The 18716-nt window shown below is 28.6% G+C and overlaps 2 protein-coding genes and 1 long non-coding RNA gene across 3 annotated transcripts; 2 read left to right on the top strand and 1 right to left on the bottom strand.

Annotated features, from left to right (window-relative positions):
* The first annotated feature begins 137 nt into the window (after positions 1–137).
* On the top strand, positions 138–838 carry LOC109123008 (uncharacterized). The gene is made up of 2 exons (XR_002030619.2): positions 138–325; positions 440–838. It is a non-coding gene; the product is annotated as an uncharacterized LOC109123008 (long non-coding RNA).
* A 7830-nt stretch (positions 839–8668) lies between these two features.
* LOC100255467 (uncharacterized) lies at positions 8669–10434 on the bottom strand. Its single transcript, XM_010655469.3, has one exon. It carries the CDS (start codon positions 10357–10359, stop codon positions 8824–8826), a length of 1536 nt encoding a protein of 511 aa, XP_010653771.1. The 5' UTR covers positions 10360–10434; the 3' UTR covers positions 8669–8823.
* A 5854-nt stretch (positions 10435–16288) lies between these two features.
* LOC104880100 (probable protein phosphatase 2C 55) lies at positions 16289–18362 on the top strand. The gene is made up of 4 exons (XM_059738829.1): positions 16289–16394; positions 17233–17500; positions 17597–17731; positions 17810–18362. The coding sequence occupies exons 2-4, from the start codon at positions 17234–17236 to the stop codon at positions 18101–18103; spliced, it is 696 nt and encodes a 231-aa protein (XP_059594812.1). The 5' UTR covers positions 16289–16394; position 17233; the 3' UTR covers positions 18104–18362.
* The last annotated feature ends 354 nt before the right edge of the window (positions 18363–18716 follow it).

Raw genomic sequence — 18716 nt, 5'->3', positions numbered from 1 at the left:
CATTTATGATAATTATTAAATTTTTGTATAAATGCATAATACATCAATAACAAATAAATTTAAAATTTAAGTTTTTAAATAAAATTTTATTTTGAAAAAGGAAAAATCTAGCAACTACCCTTAAAATCTATTTTTTTAATGCGGCAGGGTCAAACTTTTAGAAAATCAATTGCGACTTTGTTGCAGAAAAGAAGTCACGGCAAATCCCAAAAAGAATATAACAAAATAGAGTAATAAGACGGAGCCTCAGGTTTTCAACTCGGATCATCATCTTGGAGTTATCAGAGCTTCAATTTCGCCGACGATTGTGCTTCCGATCGAACTCGTCAGTTGCTCTCTAGCTTTTTCTCTCTCCATGTGCTTCTAATAATTTTGATCCACGCGCTTGAATTTATTTAATCAACCTGGAAAAAGCTTTACTGATTTCCGTAATTACCAGAATCTTCGGACCGGTGACTAGGGTTTCTCCGCAGGTTAATCTTCGATTCCGCCGACTCGAACCTCGAACTGCCTTCTCATACTGGTTGGACTCACTTCGCTCTGATTTAGGACTAATGCTCATTTCATTCGTTGACCAAAGACTTCGAAATTAATTCATAATTCAACCTCCATTTTCTAGGGTTTCGTATGAAGCCCCAACTTAGAAATTTCAATAGTCATGGTTGCAATCTTTGAATCACCTTTATTGTCTGGATTGCTCTTACCACCAGTCGATGGCATCAAGTGCTCCACTTGAAGTTGGAGTCAATGCTCCTCTACTTGGACAAACCTTTAAATTTAAAATGTATGCATTTTGGTAATTAAAGTGATAAGAGTCGAAAGCATAGGTTTTTAGTGATAAGAAGGGAAACATCAATTCGATTAAAGTGACACATCTTTAGGGCTAATCCCTTTTGGCGCTTGGCCCCTTTTTGTATGCAAAAAGAAAACCACCTCAGTTAAGGTGATGGGCCAGGGCCACACTGGAAGCACCTACCACTCCAAATCATTATTGGGTTTATTCCTTTTTATTATTTTTAATTCATGAAACTTTTTGGGTTGGCTATACTTATTACTAAACTAGGACTGGGGTCTGCAGCCAAAACTTAGTTCTAGTTCATGGTGGAAGGGTATAGATAATTTAGTCCCTCTTTAATAACTCTTCAGGAAAATGGTTGTTTGTTAACATTTTTTTTTTATTGGAAACAGTTTTTAAAAAATTGCCTTAGAGTTGGGGTGTAATTTGGACGGGTTGACCCAATCTAATATGAATCCAACCAACCTAATTTATCAACCCAAACTTAAATTACCTAAGGTTTGAACAACATAGCTTAACCTTCGGACGGAATTTAATATTTTTAGAATATTTATAATATATATTATCCTATATAATAATTTTTTTAAATTTTTTAATAAAAAATATCAAACCATAATTATATTATATCATGTATCTTTTCATTTTCTTATAAAACATATATAAATTTATTTTTATGTTTTTCTTATTATTTTGAAATTTTGTGGTATTTATTATTTAAATTTTGATATATATATATAAAAGTTTTTTAAAACATTGTGAATGGATTTTTGAGTTATATAATTAGATGAACTCAAATTTTAGTCTAACCATCCTAAAATCAACCCAAACTTGGAAAATTTAATTTGGATTGGATCTAAGTTGAGTATTTCATATTAGAAGTTGAATTAGATTGAACTCAAATTGGTTATTTATTAAATAGAGTTAACCATCAACCTAAATTGAACTTGTACTATGAAGATAAATTTTTTAATACAAATTTGAAGTGGTTGAAAGAACATTTAAGAATTATTAAAAATAATTTTAAAAATATATGTTTTGAAGAATTTTTGGATTCAAAACAGATTTTAAAAATAAATTTAAGATGCTTTTTGGTAAGTTATCTTGAGAATCGATTGAAAATATAAAAAACATCTTGAAAACTTTTGTATTATAAAGAAGTGCATGATATCTTTATAGAAATAAATAGGAAAAAATTATTTTTATATTTAAGTTCTTAAATAGAATATATTTTGAAAATGATTAAGAACTATTTTCAACAATGTTATAATTTGAGTCATCAGTTTTTCATTTATTAATTTTTTTGAAGTAGAGTGAGAAACAATTAAATGTATGAAAAATATATACAAAAATTTATGTTATAATTTTTATATATAATAAATTAAAAGAAATTATTTTAGATATTTGACTTTATAAATTTTTTTTAAAAATAATTAAAAGTTAAATAACCCTAAGGTTATGTTTGGTTCCTAAAAAATATTAGCGAAAGAAAAAAAATACAAATAAAAATGATTTTTTTATGTTTGGTTGTGATATGAAAAATAGAAAAATAAATAAATTATAATTAAAATTTTATATATGTTTAAATTATTTAATATTTATATGAATGATTTAAAATAAATAAAATAGTTTAAAATAATAAATAAAAATAATTTATTTTTTATTTCCTATACTTTACTTCTTTTTTTTTTTCTTTTACTTTTTTTTGGTATATTCTTTCCCCTGCATTTTTCCTTATATTTTTCGAACCAAACATAGCTTAAAAACGTTGCAAACAAGCTTTGAATCCCTTCAACCAATTTCACATCCGCAGGACCATTTATCGGGTCCATCCCTGTCTTAAATAATTTATACTTCAGAGAGGCTCGGACTCAAAGATCGGAAGGCAATAGGATACGATACTGATATTTACTTTTTTTATTTGCATTGCTATCTTTTTATTAAGCGGTCATTGTGCGTGGAAGTCAACATTTCACCGTCACAAGTCCCTGTTATCGTGTCAAATCGCTATATATAATGTAGAGCGATTTCCTCTCCTGTGAAAAAATAAGTCCACATAACCCACCCGTGACCGTGAGGCGACATCGTGCCGCTGAGCCTTCTATCTCTAGGCTCCGAGCCATATAAAAACCGTTGGGGATCGACCTAGTTTAAGGAATCCCCGTGACTTCCTCTGTAATTTTAAAATTAATTTTTACTTCAATTTCAATTTCTAGTTAAAAAAAAAGAAACTGCCAAACACAGCATCAGATGTTGAAAAAATAGGTAGGATGATAAATTTGTTGTATATCTTAGACAACAAGATAGAAAGCAGAAAAAGAAATAAATTTATTTTAAAGCCAACTGAAGTTAACTCGTAATAAACTTGATGTAGTTTCCCGGAAAAAAAACTGAATGAATGGCGACCTCACGTCATTTATCTTCCTACCAACACGACACAGCAATTTGATAAGCTGTCTGTCTTTTTTCGTTAAAAAAATAAAACTAGTTTTTCGTGAAGAGTTGATAGGGCGTCCCAATCATACAACAAAGAAGCCAAACAAAAAAAAGGACAAAGTGAGTAACTTTAATAAAATTAAAGAAAAACAAGCCTTGCTGTTCCTTGTGGGCATCTTTCAAAGTTTGTGATCAAATGAAAATGGAATTCGGAAGAATTTTTCACCTTTTTTTTTTTTAATCCTTTAATTTTTGGCTTTTCTTCACTAAAGGTGCCGCCCATTTAATCAATCAATCACGTGTCACCGTCTCATCATCAAACAAAAATTCCATTATTATATCTTGGCAATTATAATGATATAAGCTATCTAATTATAATCTATGTTTGAAGCTATTCATTCAAGTTGTACGTCTAAAAGTTTAAAAACTTTAAAAGCCCCTTCATTGATTAGAAAAATAAAAATCATATTTTTAAAAAACTGTAGAATTTGAAAGGTTTTATTTAAATTGACTTATATTATTAACCTTACTATATTTAGAAGAGCTAGAATATTAAAATCAATGTTTGAAGGGAGCTCTTTAAACGTAGATCTCAAAATTTTTTAATGTAGTTTATTTTTATTTTGGAAAAAAATATAAAACTCTTGCTTTGTCAATATAAAATAGCATATAATTATTATTATTATTATTTTTTAGATATCAAAATTATTAAATATTTTAAAATTTTATTTTTAAATATAAAATCTAACAATAAAACCTATATTTATTTATTTTATTGATAACCTATACTTATTTAAATAGTTTTATTAAAATATCATATTTTAAAAATAATATAAAAATCAAGATAATATTATTTGTGGCAGAAGTCTTATTTTAGCTTATACATCAAGTTATTTTATATTTGATAGAACTTTATATAACATTGATATAATCATTTCAATTTTGACTTCAACCTCTATTCAAAATGAAAACAAAATAATTATGTAAAATGAGGTCTTAAATATATTCAATTATTTTATATTACATCACATGTCCAAAATTAAGAGTATGTTTGGTTTTTGAAAAGTATTAAGAAAAAAAAAATTTAAAGAAAATGATTTTTTTCATATTTGGCTTCAACATGAATAATAATAATAAAAAATAAATATAATTAAAATTAGTTAGAAATTGATATATTTTAAAATTATTTAATATTTATATAAAAAATAAGTAAAATAAATTTAAAATAACATATAAAATAATTTATTTATTTTAAATATATTTTTTTGTCTCTCTATTTTCCTTTTTATACAATAACCAAATATAGATTAAATAATAATTTAAAAGAAAATGCTATGATACTAATTCAATAATGTAATAGACATGTGTTTTGGACCATTGAAGTATGATTAATATACAAGACAATAAAACCCAAAATATAAAACAATGAAACTCTACCGGACATCTGGCACAGACCCTTATTTGACGTATGGGAAATGAAATTAATCATTGAAGGAATCAAATTAGAAAAAAGAGAGAAAAAAAAAAAAAAGAAAAAAGAAAAAGGAAAAAGAAGTAAGGTTGAAAGGGTAGGTGACGCTTTAGAAAGCAGAGAAGCACGTACACAAAGCGATTATTATATAGAGGACAACAGTAGTCAATATTATGCATGTGGGTCTCAGAAATTTGTGTGTGATATCTTATGCTGGCCCCAACTATATATTCTCAAGGTACTGTACATCTATACACCCTCCACATATATTTAGATATTAGATTTCAGCCTAGTTGGGGCCATTCGTCTATACCCAATACCACCGCCTCTCAAATGCTTAAGACTTCCACCGACACTATGGCGCATGTTTATTTTGTACAGCTAAATCTTGGTCCAAGTTAGCTTCTTCTAGATTCAAGATTCGAGTTTATTTGGTGACTTTTCAAAAAAAGATATGTTTTTTGAAATTAAAATTATATTTGAAAACATTTTTTTTCCATTTTTTCTTAATAAATTTAGAAAACTTTATAAAAAATAATTGAAAAGATCCCTAAATTATTCTAAAAAATTCTTCTTCTTTTTTTTTTTTCAAAAATTTAATAAATATTTTTTCTAAGCTAGTTCGGGAAAGGCAGTCAAACATACCTTTGTATTTTATCCTTTTTTATCATGATATTATCAACTCTTTTTAAATTCTTAAGCCTTAAGTTTTCGATTTTACAAAAAAAAAAAACCCTTCTTTTAATAAAGTTTTTCTTTTTAATTTCTAGAAAGAAAACGTTTTTATTTAAACATCTTCCACTTTAGTCTTTAATTATAACTAATTAAGTAGAAAGCGAAGCTCTTTCAGGTTTTAACAAGTCAAAGAAAGAGTTTTTGACACATTAAAAAGTTGGGTCAAACACAACAATCAAAGCCTAAAATGCCTTTTGTAACGGGAAAGGGTTTTTTTTTTTTTTAACTGTAGGACGCACCAAGATCAATACTAAAGTCTAGAACAGTTTTTAGGATTTATTTATAGAATATTTAAATATAATTTTTGGAAACCATCCTAGACTTTTATTATTGAAAAAAAAAAACTTGAATATAAAAAATAATTTTTTTTAAAATGCTGAACTTTTATACACCAAAACTAAGGTGATATTTGTTTTTTTTTTTGCTTTTTATTGAAAACAATTTGTTTTTCTATTTTTTTTACGATTTATTATAAACTTTTTACTAAATAAAAAAAACCAAAATATATAATTTTTTCTAAATAAAAAAATAATATATTGACTTTTTTTACTTTTTAATACTTAATAGAAATAAAATACTATAAAAATAAGCATCTTAATATTTAACACTATTAAGTATTAAGGTTCTATTTAAAATTAAGTAAAAAAAACAAACACCACCTAATACTAAAGTCTACAAGAGTTAAGTTCTCCTATTACATTAATCTAATTTTCATTAAATATGAAAATAATTATTTTTTTTAACAGTGATTTTATCAATCAATCCAATAGTCTTGTGTTAGATATGAACAAAATTAATAAATATTGATAGCTTTTAAATGAAACATTATAATAAATTTTATTTTATTATTTTTTTTTTTTAAGAACGATTTCCAAACAAGATTTTTCACGAGGGGAGACTCTTACCACCTAACCACAACTTTTTTTTTTTTCCTTTTATTGGGTCAACGTTGTATTATAATTTTTTGAAACCTAACGTGGGGTGTTCAAATATTTCACTAAAGGAAATTGTGTTGCACGGGGTTGAGTTGAGCTGAAACTTAAGAAGGGATGATTCCCACAGCATTACCACAAACAAAGTCTCCCATAGTGTGTGTCAAAAAAGGGAAGTGGGAGCCCCCCCTCCCCAAGGCCACAACATCCCACAACCGTTCACTTGCGGTTTCACACACATCAAATTTGGAATTTCCGCTTCAAGTCTTTCCACAAAACAGCCTACTGAAAAAGCCTTTCGAACCCTATCTCCTATATCTGGATTACGGAACGCCCATCTCCTAACTGGGGAGACTTCCACTTGTATGATGGGCATCTACAACCATCACTCTCTTAGGAGGGGCCACCGCCACCCTCCACCTAATATCACAAAATGCTCTCTCTTATGACTTCTTCTGTAGATTTACTTGTGGCACGGTGGCACCCATTATAGGTGTCGGTGGACTTGGCTTTTAGCCTTCTACTATGCTTTCTTCTCAATCATCAGCATCCTAAGTTCCTTTTTCTTTTTTTGGGCACATTTTTTTTGTTATCTTAAATATGTATTTTATTTTGTTACTATTAATAATATTTTGTACAACATATAAGTGTTTTTTCTGTGTCTATATATATGGGACATCATTCAGCTGGGGTTTCTACTTTTTTCACTAGGTGACACAAGTTTATGAAGCTAGGTACTGAATCTCACTTCTATTATTAGTTATTATGAGATAAATTGTATTTCATATTAAATAAAAAAATAATGAACTTGTTTGAAACCCATATCGGTAACAAGATGATTTAAAATTGGTGTAACATTTCATGGATTCAATAATAAAATGGTGGGTAAATCTTGTATCATAAGGTAAGGTGGAAAAATGTAAGGTCTTGTTTGTTGATTATCTAAAAAACAGTTTTTTTTAATAACAATAAAAATAGGAAAATATGTTTAATAATAAGAAAACAAAAAATTGCATATTTTTTTAGAATATATTTTAATAATTTTCACTTATTTTTTAAATTTTTATTTAAAAATAATAATAAAAATAAGTGAAAATAAAACATTATATATCAATTTTTTTTAAAACATAAAAAACAAGTTGAAAACATTTCAAAATTTCAAACAATATTTTTATTTTAAAAAATATCATTAGAGTTGTTTTAAAAAATTATTATAAAAATTTATAGCTCGAGAACAATTTTAGAAAATATTACTAAACACAACATTAGAGTTTTAAAAACAAAATTTTTGTTTTTTTATAACAGAAAATGGTCTTTTAAACTTGGAAAGCATTTTTAGAAATTTATTTATTTATTTATAAAAATGGGTTTTTAAGAATCTATTATTTTTTACAATAGATTTAAAGTATTATTAATTACTTTCTTAAAAATGTTTCAAGCATTAATAAAAAAATAGAGAATAATTGAACTTTTATATTGTATAAAAGAACAATGTACCCTGGTAGAGAATAAAGAGAAAACCACTTTTTAATTTTTAGTTTAAAAAAAAATATTTTTAAGAGTGATTGAAATTACGAAGTGTTCTCAATTTTTTGAACTTATTTTCAAAAACATTTTCAGTTGCCTTTTTATGTACATCACCTAACAAAATGGTCTAAGCTCACCAGAACATCCTTCCACAACTGACCCAGAAAGACAAGTCAAATAGGAGCCTCTACTCTTTAATGGATCTGTCAGCCTCTGAAATGAGGGGAAAATCGAAAATAAATGAATAAAAGATCAGTATTGGGAGTCACAAAACACCTGCACTGCACTGTATCCAACCTCATAAACCCAAAATAAATACAGCTCAGGCCTTTTGGCTTACAAAACTAATTTTCTTTTTGAACCACGGGGTGTGTTGTTTGGTTGGGTAGAAAAATGAAGCGGGTTCTGGTTGGTTGTTGTCTGGAGCTGGCAAAAAAGTGAAAGCAGATGCTGGTAATTAACACGTTTTTTGCTTTCTTACACACTTTTAATTTCACACAACCAAACCCGGGGAAAGCCCAGAGCCACGGCACATGGGTTTAATCAATGCGGCCGTGACTCCCTGCGCGTAGTTGCCTCACATTCCCTCCATGATCCCCTTTTTAGTTTTTTATTTTTTCTTTCTGAAATTTTCTCTTTCATTTTCGTTCACTTTCTCGGCACCCAATCAGGACCACAGCCTTTGCTTTGGCCGTTCACGCTCCAAAATCTCTACTTTACAAATGGGTCATTATTTTATTATAAAGAACAAAAAGAAGCACCAGATGGCATATGTGAAGGAATACTCCATAAGATGAGTTTCTTGGCAATATAAATTATAGACCTGACCTGATATTATCATACAAAAAATTTCTCTAAGCACATAAAATTGTGGTAAACAAAAAAAAAAAAAAATTATACATATCACTTTTTCTTTTTTTATTTTTCTGCTAACAGTCACTATAAACAGAAGAATCTAGTGTAGATGAACATATGTCCTTCATGATAATTTGATTAAGATCACGATTACTATTGCCACGTTGAACCACGCTATACTTTGATAAAGACAAGGAGGAAGTTGAGTTTGAGTTCACACCGGCGAGTGAGTTCGAGTCAGGAACCGACTCGTTTGATATGGTCAAATCTACGCCCTTGGAGAGAACCCCATTGCTGACGAGCTGGTTCAAGAGGACTGACTCACTGAATGGACTCTTACCCTTGCGTTGCATCGCTGCTCGTACTATTTCGATCAACATTGCGTTTGATAATCGTCTAACGCCTCGAGTTCCACCCATTATAATCTCCGAGTTAACCAGCTTCTGATGGTTCTGAGTTTTGTCCGAGTTCTTGCGCCCCTTGGGTGTAAGAGTCTCTGGGTTTGTCCATAGAAACACTGATTCTGTGCTTTTGCTTCTTACTCGGACGAGTGGGTCACCGAGAAGCACAAAACTCTTCACGTCGACAAGCATCATGTGCTTGAAATTTCGCCTGACTCGGCCGAGTATCATTGGGTAACAAGCCCATCGGCGGAGACTCATCGGAACGTGGTCTAAGAAACCGGCGAGCGAGTTCTCCGGGTCAAGCTCGGCGGCCTCGAACCCCACCACCGATCCGTACCTCAACCGAGTCGGCTCTGCTTCCTCCCCTTCCTCACTATTTGGGTCGCTGTAATTGCTTCGAATTCTTCGACCCCATAACGGCTCTCTCCTCTCCTTCTCCTTCTTTCCAAATTTCAAGAACTGGGTCACATCGAAACTCGTCACTCCGGACTCCTCACTCGTGCTATTCAACTCGCCGTAGCGACGAACTAGTCTCGAGAACGACTCGGTCTCTTCCTGAACTACAGGCCCAAGTTCCGACGACGCCGACGATGAAGAAAATATTAAAACAACATCTGTTTTGGCAGAGATGGAGGATCGATACAATGCCCTCAAGAACATACGAAACTGGTCCTGAGTAACATCCTCAGTCACATGACCGACAACAAGATCATTCATCGCTCTAGTGCCTCTTCTGTACAAACAGCCCATTCCTTGTAACGCAAAAGAGGATGATTTCAGCGAATTGCTCCTCCACTCTTTTCGAAACCAGGTAGTGGAGAACAAGGAATTGCGGGTGGGTTTGGAGGTCTTGGGTGTGGCACTGAGCTTGCTGGCCGTAGATTTCTCTGATAGCCATCTCCGGGAGGCAATGGAATGGGGTGAGGAGGCTGCAATGGTGGTGGGCTCGAATGTGGAGAGGGTGAAGAGGAGGAGGGTGATGAAGACGATCAAGGCGCAGATGGAGATGGTGGATTGCGCCCTGGTGAAGATGTTGGAGCTGTGGATTCTCGTGGTGGATTTCAAGGAGGAAGAAGAAGAGGAAGAAGAAGAAGAGAAGAGATTCTTCTTCTTGTTGATAATGGGGTCGTCTTCAGGGAAGAAGACCAGAAGAAAACCCATACCCCAGCCTTCGCTACTGCTCTTGGCCTTGGCTGAGACACTCATCTCCCTCTTTCTATATCTCTCACCTCTGTCTGCCTTGTCTCTTTTGCTCCCTCCACTCCACTCTCCTTCAAGTCCACTGCTCTAATACCCTTTCCCCTTTTCCTTTCAACCCATCAATAATTAATAATCCTAAAAAAATTCCAAGTCATTTTTTCAAAAAAATAAATCATTTGATGGAAAAAAAATGTATAAATAGAAGAAAATAAAATTATAGAAAGGATAAATAAAATAATTTTTTCTTATTTGCTTTATCAAGAAAAATACCAAAAAAACCAAAACCAATTATAGGAAAATTTATGTAAAATTTTCATACATGGATGGTTTTTTTTCCAAAGGAAAAAAAGGGTAGATAAGAAATTTTTGTAAAGTTAAGTAACTTAAGTTTTTGTTTTGTTTAATACTCCAAAAGCACTAATGAAGAAAAAAATATTACGAAAAATAATTTTCTTAGTTTTTACTTATAACATAAAATATTAAAAAAGATGAAATATAATTAAAGTCACTTAGAAATTTATATATTCTAATTTTTTTAATATTTATGTAAAAAATAAAAAAATAATTAAAATATGTTTAAATATATAAAAATAATTTGCTACTTTTAATTTAATTTATATTTTATTTTCTTTATTTTTTTCCTTCTCCCGTATTTTTTTCTTAAAATTTTGAAGAACCAAACATAGAATTAATATACTTTTCCCATATATTTTTCTCTTTAAGATGTAAAAAAACTAAATTTATATAAAAATAATTATAAATCTAGTTAAAATGTCCCCATTCTTCAAAACAAAATTTTAACTGAATATAGAATTTAAATAGTATTATGAACTACTAGTTGAAAAACGAAAAATTTATTGTTGTTGGGTATTAATCATATTTAATGAGAAATTCAATTGACTGAAACATCAAGGGGAATTTTCAACAACGAGGGTAAAATTTTAGATATGGTCCACGTGATTAAGTGAAATGGGCCGTGCCGACACGGTGAGATGTGATAGCAGAGTGAACCCAATGGCCCAAAATGAAGCCCTCACAGATATACACCTGTGCATTGGGCCCATTGATGTTGAAAGCTTTGTTTTCATTATCCCGTCATGGTCTCCACAGTAAATTGAAGTAATTTTTTTTTTTTTTTACTTTCCCTGTGGATTTCACTTTTTCTAACAAACAAATTTATTCCATTTATTTTTTTAGAAAATTTTGAAGTAAAAGGATTTGAAGTATGTGTATTTAATAATTTATTAACAAATATTTTTTTCATTTATAAAATTTACTTTTAAGAGAGATTTTTGATAAAAAAAAGTTTAGATAAATATGTTTAATAACTTTTTAGTCTATGATACTTTTGTATTTTTTATTATTTCTCAAAACATTTCATAGAAGCCATTGGAAAAATTTAAGGAGACCAGTCACGTTTTTTTAAAATTATTTTTTTATTTTTTTAATTTAAAAATATGACTAAATGAAGTCATATTTTTCTTTTGTTTTTAAAAATAAATAAAAAACTCATATTTGTTTTCTAATAATTGTTATCTATTTTATTTTATTTTTAAAAATTATTTTAAAAGAATAACGACTAACAAAGTTATAATTTTTTTAAAAATAATTTTTTATTTTTAAAAATAAAAAAATATTTTTAAATTATACAATCAAACATACTTTTATATTTTCAATTATTTATCAAAACATTTTATATAAATCACCTAAAAAAAATTATAGAACTTATTCTCATATGGAGACTTGTTGATTGTGTTTTTAAAGTTAGAAAACGGTTTTATGTTTTTAAATCATAAATATAAAAAAATTATTTCTCTAAATAATTATTAAACAAACCGTTATACACTTTGGGTTTTTCTTTTTCTTTTTCTGTTTATAATAAAGTCTTAAAATATCTAAAAATCCATTACACTTTTAACTTTTAAATGTAGAAATAATTGAATAATTTTGTTGCCAATTGAGTTGTATTCACGCGCCTAAACAAGAGAGTGGAGCGTGAATAAGCGAAGAAGTGAAGCAATTAAGACAAAAGGGACTGAGGAGTAGAAATGTAGAATCAAGTGAGATGATGTACACAGAAAGATGGATCCAAACGGGACTCATTGATTTCTGTGAGGAGAAGGGAATTTTCCATGAAGCCAAACACATGTTGCTTGCGGAAGCAAATACTCTTGTGCCTACGTTTTAGAATGGAAGCTTCTTGGGTGGTGAGGTGGGTTTCTGTTTAGATCTAACCTCTTCTACATTTTCTGGAATTTGTGGATTCATTTTTTTAGCCAATTTCGAGGTAAAACAATCCCAATTGTTTACCATATTTTTGCTAAATTATCTTCAAATATTTTTAAATAATATCCCGTTTAAATGGTTTTAAAATATAACATATGCTTTACAAATTTGGATTGAATAAGGAGACATTGACTAAATTTACCTTTTTCCTTGCATCCAAACAGGTGATTCACTAAACTGAAATGAAAATCGGAAATTTTACAAGTAGAAGCACAAGTTTTAACCGCTCATTAAGAGAGAGAAGAACATGTGGAGTGACTTGATAGTGTAGGACAGTGTCCGCCACCCCCCACTTTTATTTCTCCAGCAGAGGAAGCCTCTCTCAGAGCTTTAAGGGTCATGTCCCCCCTCCCCCCAACTTCCACCTACCTTCTACTCCCATCTCTAGATCCTATATCTCCATCTGTAGATTCGATACTACTTCAATCTATGGACTCCAAAAACTAATAATAATAATTTATATATATATATATATAAAAGAGTTGAGCTGGCTGTGATCACCAGCCCAGGTGATTTATTGCCCTTAGAAAAGTGTGCAAACAAATATATATATATATATATGGGGAAGATTTTCTTCTTTGGATTCATGTGTTCTACTTACAAATGTTATAAATTTGATAGTTATGGCAATCGTAAAATAACCAAGAATATTATAAAAGACAAATAATCGTTCTAACCCTAGATTCTTATGTGTATCCAAACACAAAAATTGAAACCATCAAATTCATTCCTATTTGAGGAGAAATAGGAATGGAAAGAAAAGTTTTATTCCCATTCTTCATTCTGATGTACCAAACATAGCCTAAGTTAATATATTTCCAATTGAATAAACAAAATGGGTGTATCATGTAAGAGCTGGGTTTGGTTTAGAAAATTTCAGCCCATTTGCTGAGCATTGCAGTTTGGGTTTCCAGCATTGGGCCTTATCACTCCTCAAGAGGTTACTATGGCAAAACTGACTTGGGCCTGAAACTTTGGGCCTTTAAATGAAATTTAACTTCTTTTACGTCAAAATACTTTGTTTTTTTAAATCGAAACACTTAATAGCTAGAGTTGTTGGATTGAGCAGTCCAAAATTGTCACATAGAAAAAAGTATTGTTCATTTCATTTAATCCCCATAATTCAGGGAATAGATTTATTTTCAGAGAAGGGATTTATCGATGGGGAACTTAAGAATACACTCTTAGAATTTCAAAAGTATTGATGTGAGATAGTCATTAAAAATTGATTGAAGGATATTTTTATTATCAAAAAAATATTTCACATCATTCTTCTTGATACCACAAAGGAATTAAAAATTTATTGGAAGGTATTTTAAATAACTTTTTTTAATTATATATATATATATATATATGAGATCAAAATTTTGTTGGAACATGAATATGGGGTTGGTGAGCCCTTATTAATTTACTTCTACTTTATGAAATTATTTATATTTTTTGTTTTATAAAAATTAAAATCAATTGCACACATAAAAGTAATAATACTATTAGAGCTTATAAATTCTAATTTATATAATGAATTAATATTGTAGAGTTTAATTAATTAAATAATAATAACCATAAAAATAGTAAATTCTAGTTTATATAATGAATTAATATTGTTGAGTTTAATTAATTAAATAATAATAACCATAAAAATAGTAATAACAGTGTCAAAAGATCTAATATATTACAAATAATTTATTTTCTTTTTTGTGTATGTAAAAATTTCATGAGGGAGATATGATAATTTTTTTTAAAATCTTAAAATTTCATAAGGAAGATAAGCTAAATTATCTTAAATGTTTTTAAAATTCATCATTCGGTTAAATAAAAAAGAGGATAAATAAGTAGATAAGATTCCATTAAATTCAAAATTTGTTATTAAATTATATTGATTAAAAACAAAATGAAGATAATTATCCATTTAGTTTGAAATTTTTATCTTTTACCAATAAAGTTGCCTATAAATAATAGTCTTGTTGGTGAGTTTTAAGTATCTTGATCAAGTACTTTTTGATTGCTTTCTGGTGTTCAAGACAATTTTTCGACAGGTATTTATCCAATACTAAAGTCAGATTTTGAACTATAACAAAAATTTATGCATAAGAGAAATCATCTCTTGAGAGTAACATAATTTACCTTCATTTTTTTTTTTTTAATTTCTTAGTATCAAAGACATAATTGTTTTTAGTATATACAATGATATGCTTTACAAATTTGGATAGAATAAGAGATATGGTTTGATATCATGAGGCATTGACTAAATTGAGTGCATGATTCCTTCCATCCAAATAAGAGATTCACTAAACTGAAATGAAGATTGTAAAATTTACCAAGTAGAAACACAAGTTTAACTGCTCATCATGACAGAGAGAAGAGCATGTGGAGTAATTGGTGGGTGTGGGATAGTGTTCGACAAAAATAAAAATAAAAATAAAAATAAAATAATAATAATAATAATAATAATTTATATAACAAGAAAAAAAGAAAAAAGTGAGTTGCACACAAATATATGTATATATATATATATATATATATAGTTTTTAAAAAGGGAAAATTTTATTTCTTCTTTGGATTCATGTGCTCTATTTACAAATGTCATGAATGTGGTAGCTTTAAAAACCAAGAATATTTTGAATGACCCAAGTTTTAATTCGGATCAATCTTTACCGTGAGCAGTCCAAAATCTGCCTCTTTTTTTATGATATTAAATATGCCTCATATACGTATTGTTTCCTCATATACATATTGTTTTTCTTATTTATTAAATATATCGTTAGTTTTATTTATATCCCTTGAGATTGGTTTCAAATTTTGTTACTTTGGATGAGATTTTAGATAAACATGTTTAATAGTTTTCTAACAAATAGATTTATTCCTTATATAAAATTTATTCTTTTAGAAAATTTTAGGTAAGTGTGTTTAATTGATTTATAATTTTTTTTAGAGACTTGTCAAATAAAAAGATTTAAATAAAGTGGTTCTTTTGATTATACTATGATTTATATATCTTAATAGAGTTTTAAATAGAAAATAATTAGATGAATCTATAAATATCCTCTTTAATATTAATATTTTTCACTATTTGCCTAGTTTTCATTATTTTCTAATATTAATATACCTTTATTAAAACAAAGTTTGAAATACCCGTAAATATGGAAATATTGGAAATATCATAGAAATATGGATATTTTGATAAAAATATCGATAAAGTATAAATTATTTAAATTTTATGAAAATATTTGAAAAAAATCTAAAAAATTATAAAATAAATAAAAATTCATAATTTAAAATTATTTTATAAATGTAATTGACATAGATATTGTTATGATGAAAAATATCTATATGGAAGGACGATCTTAATATATAATTTATTATTTATTTTATCAAATTAATTTTAATTTATAAAATATTAGAACTTTATTATTATCATTAATATTTATATTTTAATTTTTTAAATTATATTTATATTCTATTAATAAAAAAAGCAACAAAAGAAAAGGAAAAATACATAAAAGACACCAACATACAAAAAAAAATAAAAAATAAAACTAATATAATATTGGTTTTTTTTATTTTTTAATATTTAATAAAAATAAAATACTAACCAACCTAATATTTAAATTAAAGTCCCATTCATAATTAAGTAAAAAATCAAACACCACCTAAATCTAAAACTCAAAAGGCCTGCCGCCCACTTCTCTCACTCGAGGCATCCCTAAAAAGACTCTATTTTCCCCTGCCACTCTCAATCCTCGCAGTCCTCGCAGGTACTAATCATGTTATTTTTTATTTTTTTGCATCCCCCGTTTGATTCCCAAGAAAATCCATCCCCCATTTGATTTCCGGGAAAATTCATCCTTGTTTGATTTCCGAGAAAATCCATGCAAAACCTCCAAGGAAAACCAAAAAAATTGATTTTTTTTGCTCCCTGTGTTTTCTGGATATGTTCTAAGGGTCTCTTTGCTTTTATGCCACTGGATTTGAATTTCATGTTCGTAGGCTGAAAAGCACAACCTTTGCCTGCAAATCATGATCAGATTACCAAATAACATCTTATGTTTTAAAAAAAAATAAAAAAAAATGGGCAGATTTTGTATCCTGTGCGCGGGCTGGACTGGACTGGTAGGAAATGTCGGGAAATTTCCCGAAAAATCGGTAAAAATACCGATAATTACCGAAATTTTCCGTCTATCGAAAAATTATATGTATATATATCAGGTATATATGTTTGGTTCCCGGGAAAATGCTAAGGAAATAATGTGGAAAATTATTTTCTAAAAAATATAAATGAAAATATTAAAGAAATTATCTTCACATAATAAAATTAATTTGGAAAAAAAATTTTAAATTGTGAATTAAAAAAAAAAACTTTTCAAATATTGTAAGAAATTTGGAAACAATTTAAATGTAGATTGTTTTTAGAAAAAAAAATAGAAAATAGAAAAAAAACTAATATTTAGCTAATGATTTCTGGTTCTTCATTTTTTTCATTTTGTTGGATATTCTTCTTTTTGTTCTTTTGTGTTCATCTTGTTATTTTTAGTTTTTCTTTTTCTTTTTTGTTATTTGTTTTACATAATCATGTCTAATGATTTTTTTTTTCAGCATGAGGATGATATCGGGATCAAAATTCATATCCTCTAAAGATGGGAAGAATCCCAAGACGAAAAAGGATGTCCATGTTAAAATTGGACAAACATTTGTGATTGCACATGGATCTTGTCAATTTGTGAGGGATCTAGCGGACAATTGTTCCCACATAGCTAATAAGATCAAGGGATTAATCAATCCCATAGATCTTCTCAATCATGCCTATTTGGAGACCAAGGTTCCAGGATCATCTACAGCATGTATTATAACATTGAATGAATGGGTATGTGAAGTAGTTAATTTTTCTTAATTATTTGTTTATTTTTTTATTTTTTTTACTTATTCACTAATCATGACACATTTTTTTTTCTTTGGTTAGTGCTTGCATGCTGTAAACATTGGAGATAATGGCTTCATTCTCCTGAGAAATGAGGAAATTTTATATGAATCTCCTGTACAACAACACACTTATAAAACTCCTTATCAATTAGGGAATGCTAATGATTCTCTAGAGGTTTGTTAATTTAATTTTTATGTGAGTTTTTTTTTTTAAATTTTATTTTTACAAACTAACAATTTGCAATCCTTTTAGGAAATCAAACTCACGGAATTAGAACCTGGAGACATAATAATAGCAGGAAGTGCAGGATTGTTCAATAATCTCTTTACTCATGAGATCAAAGATCTTGTGATAAAGGAGATACGAAAAGACCCAGCTCCATCTCCCGACATGATAGCAGCGGAGATAGCCAAAAACGCGATTGAGAGATCGATCGATAAATATCGATTTACTCCTTATTCGAAAGCTGCATGGCAGGCTGGAAAGCGACACAAGGGTGGTAAAATGGGTGATGTAACTGCTATTTTTGCTTTTATTCTACCATAATAATTGCTATATATATTTGCTAATATCCCTTCTTTTTATTTGAGTCTGGGTCTTTTGTGTTTATATTTTTTTTGTCTGCTTAGTTTTCCTTTTATTTTTGTTGCATTTTTTATCAGTAAAATGAAAAAATGAAAAAGGAAAAAAAAAAACATGTCAAGAATGTATTAGAGTTATACTTTTATTATTTCGTTTTTTTTTCATAAAATAAAATAATTTTTACAAAAAAAAGGGAAAAAAGGCTAGTTTTATTTTTGATTTTTTTGTAGTGTTGGTATCTTTTATGTTTTTTTTTTCTTTTTCTTTTTTTTTGCTTTTTTATGAATAGAATAAAAAAAAAAAGACATGCTAAGCATGTCTTAGAGTTGCATTTCTTGGTTTTAATGTTTTTCAGTTACTTTTTTTTTTTTTCATTTTATTGTTCTTTTTAATACCATAATAAAACAATTTTAAAAAAAGAAAAATTTATATCAAGCATGTTTCAAAGTTATATTTAATATCCCAATTTTTTTCAGTGATGTTATTTTTTAATTTAGAATTACACATGGTATGAAACTTTTGTTTTTCATTTAAATTCAAATTCCTCAAAAATTGATTAAATACTTAATTAGCTTGA

This window comes from Vitis vinifera, chromosome 8 (genome assembly GCF_030704535.1).
Source record: "Vitis vinifera cultivar Pinot Noir 40024 chromosome 8, ASM3070453v1".
NCBI lineage: Eukaryota > Viridiplantae > Streptophyta > Magnoliopsida > Vitales > Vitaceae > Vitis > Vitis vinifera.
This window is presented reverse-complemented; position numbering and strand designations above follow the sequence as displayed.

Coding starts and splice junctions, on each gene's coding strand:
- LOC100255467 (XM_010655469.3), bottom strand. CDS start 10,359: ATGAGTGTCTCAGCCAAGGCCAAGAGCAGTAGCGAAGGCTGGGGTATG.
- LOC104880100 (XM_059738829.1), top strand. CDS start 17,234: ATGAGGATGATATCGGGATCAAAATTCATATCCTCTAAAGATGGGAAG. Junction 17,501..17,596: donor TTATAACATTGAATGAATGG/GTATGTGAAGTA, acceptor TTCTTTGGTTAG/TGCTTGCATGCTGTAAACAT. Junction 17,732..17,809: donor ATGCTAATGATTCTCTAGAG/GTTTGTTAATTT, acceptor CAATCCTTTTAG/GAAATCAAACTCACGGAATT.